The sequence below is a fragment of the Penaeus chinensis genome, chromosome 19 (genome assembly GCF_019202785.1).
Source record: "Penaeus chinensis breed Huanghai No. 1 chromosome 19, ASM1920278v2, whole genome shotgun sequence".
Classification (NCBI taxonomy): domain Eukaryota; kingdom Metazoa; phylum Arthropoda; class Malacostraca; order Decapoda; family Penaeidae; genus Penaeus; species Penaeus chinensis.
In genome coordinates, this window is record NC_061837.1 from 31,240,505 (window position 1) to 31,243,004 (window position 2,500).

Consider the following 2,500-nt stretch of genomic DNA (forward strand, 5'->3'; position numbering starts at 1 on the left):
AAGCAATTATTTTTATCAGTCAAGAAAGACATTTCTTCTTCTACCATTGAGGATCATTATCTTTTATTACATTGATTATTCAACATGATTGCAGAAATTATTTAGAGACACATTTTTTTTGTTATTATACTTTATCACATTGATGGTGAACATGATTGTGGATATCATTTATAAGAATAAAGATATAGTTAACTATAGACAGTTGTATTTCTTAATTTTGATGGTTCTTATCAATAGATTATACGTACTGATGTGTCTTGCAGTCTCCCCGCGTGGCGCCCGAACCTCTTCCTCCGCCTACTCTCCGCACACACAGCTATGGGGATGAGTCCCTGGACCTGCCTGGCATCAGGAGGACTGTCATGGTGTTAGAAAGAATGGTCAACCAAAACATATATGATGACATAACACAAGGTAAGTATTTTATGTAAAATCTGTAAATTTTAAAGTATGTATATGGTTTGGTGTCATAATGTTATAAACATTCGTAACAGCAAAATAAGATAACAAAACAAAATATTTTTGTAAATCAATGAAAAGGGTCAGGTACAGTCACTGGTGACTTAGTACAAGTGCAGCCATCTATGTAAACTCACAGTGGGCATGGCATATACGTACATGCCATGCCCGTCGGCAATGGATTAATGACATTGTCATTACCTATCAATACATGATTAGTGGGATTAACTAGCTAGTTCTGTGTAGGATTAAATTTTAACTCAAAAGTAAATCCTGGATTCTGCCATTGTGCATGCGCGTGAGAAATCTGGATTAAATTTTAATACTGTATTAAGATTTCTGGTGCTTACAAAAGACGCCCTATAGTTAGAAGTGCTAATAGCCACTTTGACTAAATACCTTGAATTATGTTATGAATTAATATGCAAGTATTGTAGCTGCATTTGTTTTATACTTTTAGCCACCATAGTTTGTCATACTTATTAACATAACCAACTATTTCTCTCGCAGTAAAGTTGTACTGTAAGGTTCACACCCAGCTTAAGGCTAGATGATATCCAAGGGAGAGGAGACTGGAATACTCCTGTGAGGCAGAAGAGGCTTAAGGACAGTTAACGACAAAAGGACCTTACCGACTAGGATAAAATTTAAGACCATTTCGTTGTAGGCAATGAAAAACTACAATCGCTGTTATCCAAATTATTCTGCATGTTCATTCGTCCACAAGTGACCTAATGTTTAGTAAGTTCTCGCGCATTGGTTACACCTACTGCTCGGCTACTGCACACCTACGTCACATGACGTCATGACGAATCATGTAGTCCTCAATGTTTTTTTTTTAGCTTTTTGTGTACATCTCATACGTACCTATCTCAATATATTATTGAAAATATTTTTTGTTTCATAAAGACAGTGTCTCATCAATTAAGGGCTTTTTTTTTTTTTTTTTTTTTTTTTTTTTTTACAATAATTTCATTTCATAATTCATGCGCATAACGATGGATGACCACTTTGACAGCCGGTCAGTTTTAAGTAAAACTAACCAGTGTCAAGACTGTGACAGTGACTTTATCATAAAAAAAAGAGGCATTAATTCATTTTTGCAAAGAGCAAAGTGTGGGGCAGACTGCCGAACTGTCATAAAAAAATAAACAGTAAGCGTGTCAGATGCCAATTTCAAGGATCGATATAAGTCACCTGGACATTGAAACGAATATTTTCGTGAATCTGTATTTAAGAAATTATCATTTTTTTATGAACTACTTACAGACGAACAAACTATATATGTCTGGGCTAGTTCTGTCTAAAAATGTGTTTCTTGTCGTCTGAAAAACACAAGAAAACATAAGAAAAATAGGTGGTTGATAAAACTGTGGAAATAAACAATATAACGGCTGCGTAATAGGGGGGTAATAGGTGTTTAGCGGGGTCTGCCGTCAGATAGAACAATTTTTCCTTGTCCCAGTTGCTTACCGAGCCCCGAAACTCTTCTCGGAGTGTGAATCATTCACTAAATTTCGTTGACCCTACAACAGCCTCTCATACTAATACCATCGTGCAGAAGTGGAGAGAGCCGAAGGTGAAAGTCCCCCGCTACGGCTGGAGGAAATATCACTTTGTAGGGTACTTAGCGCAGGCAATGTTTCAAGTGGTTCGGGTGCAAAGCCGCCGATAGAGAAATACGGCGATCAGGAGGATGTTTTGGTATTAACAACCCCCAGCTGGGCTAGTAGGGCGATCGGGAGGGTGTTCGGGAGGGGGGGGGGGACACGGCGATGGGGGGGGGTATATTTTTTTCGGCGGTCTTTGTTGTAAATCATGTGTTTAGAATGTATTTGCTCATTCGTTCGTGCCCGCAACGGCGGTTCGAATTTTCTGTGAACGATTCTTGGCTCGGGCTTTTATTTTTTCCACTGTCTTTATCAATTAAATTACGATTTTTAGCTCAGGAGTTTTATTTTTCCACTTTATGTAACTTTTTTACCGTTTATGAACGATCTCCAACGAGATCCCCTAAGATTGTTGGCTGGAGTACTTTGTC

General features: G+C 37.9%; 1 protein-coding gene across 1 annotated transcript in view; it reads left to right on the top strand.

The window, feature by feature from the left end:
- The window catches only part of LOC125034998 (dynein axonemal intermediate chain 1-like), a 42,417-nt gene that overhangs the window by 8,930 nt on the left and 30,987 nt on the right, over positions 1-2,500 (top strand). Inside the window, exon 5 of the mRNA XM_047627043.1 lies at positions 264-414. Coding sequence (XP_047482999.1) covers positions 264-414 — 151 coding nt within the window. The remainder of the gene's footprint in view (positions 1-263; positions 415-2,500) is intronic.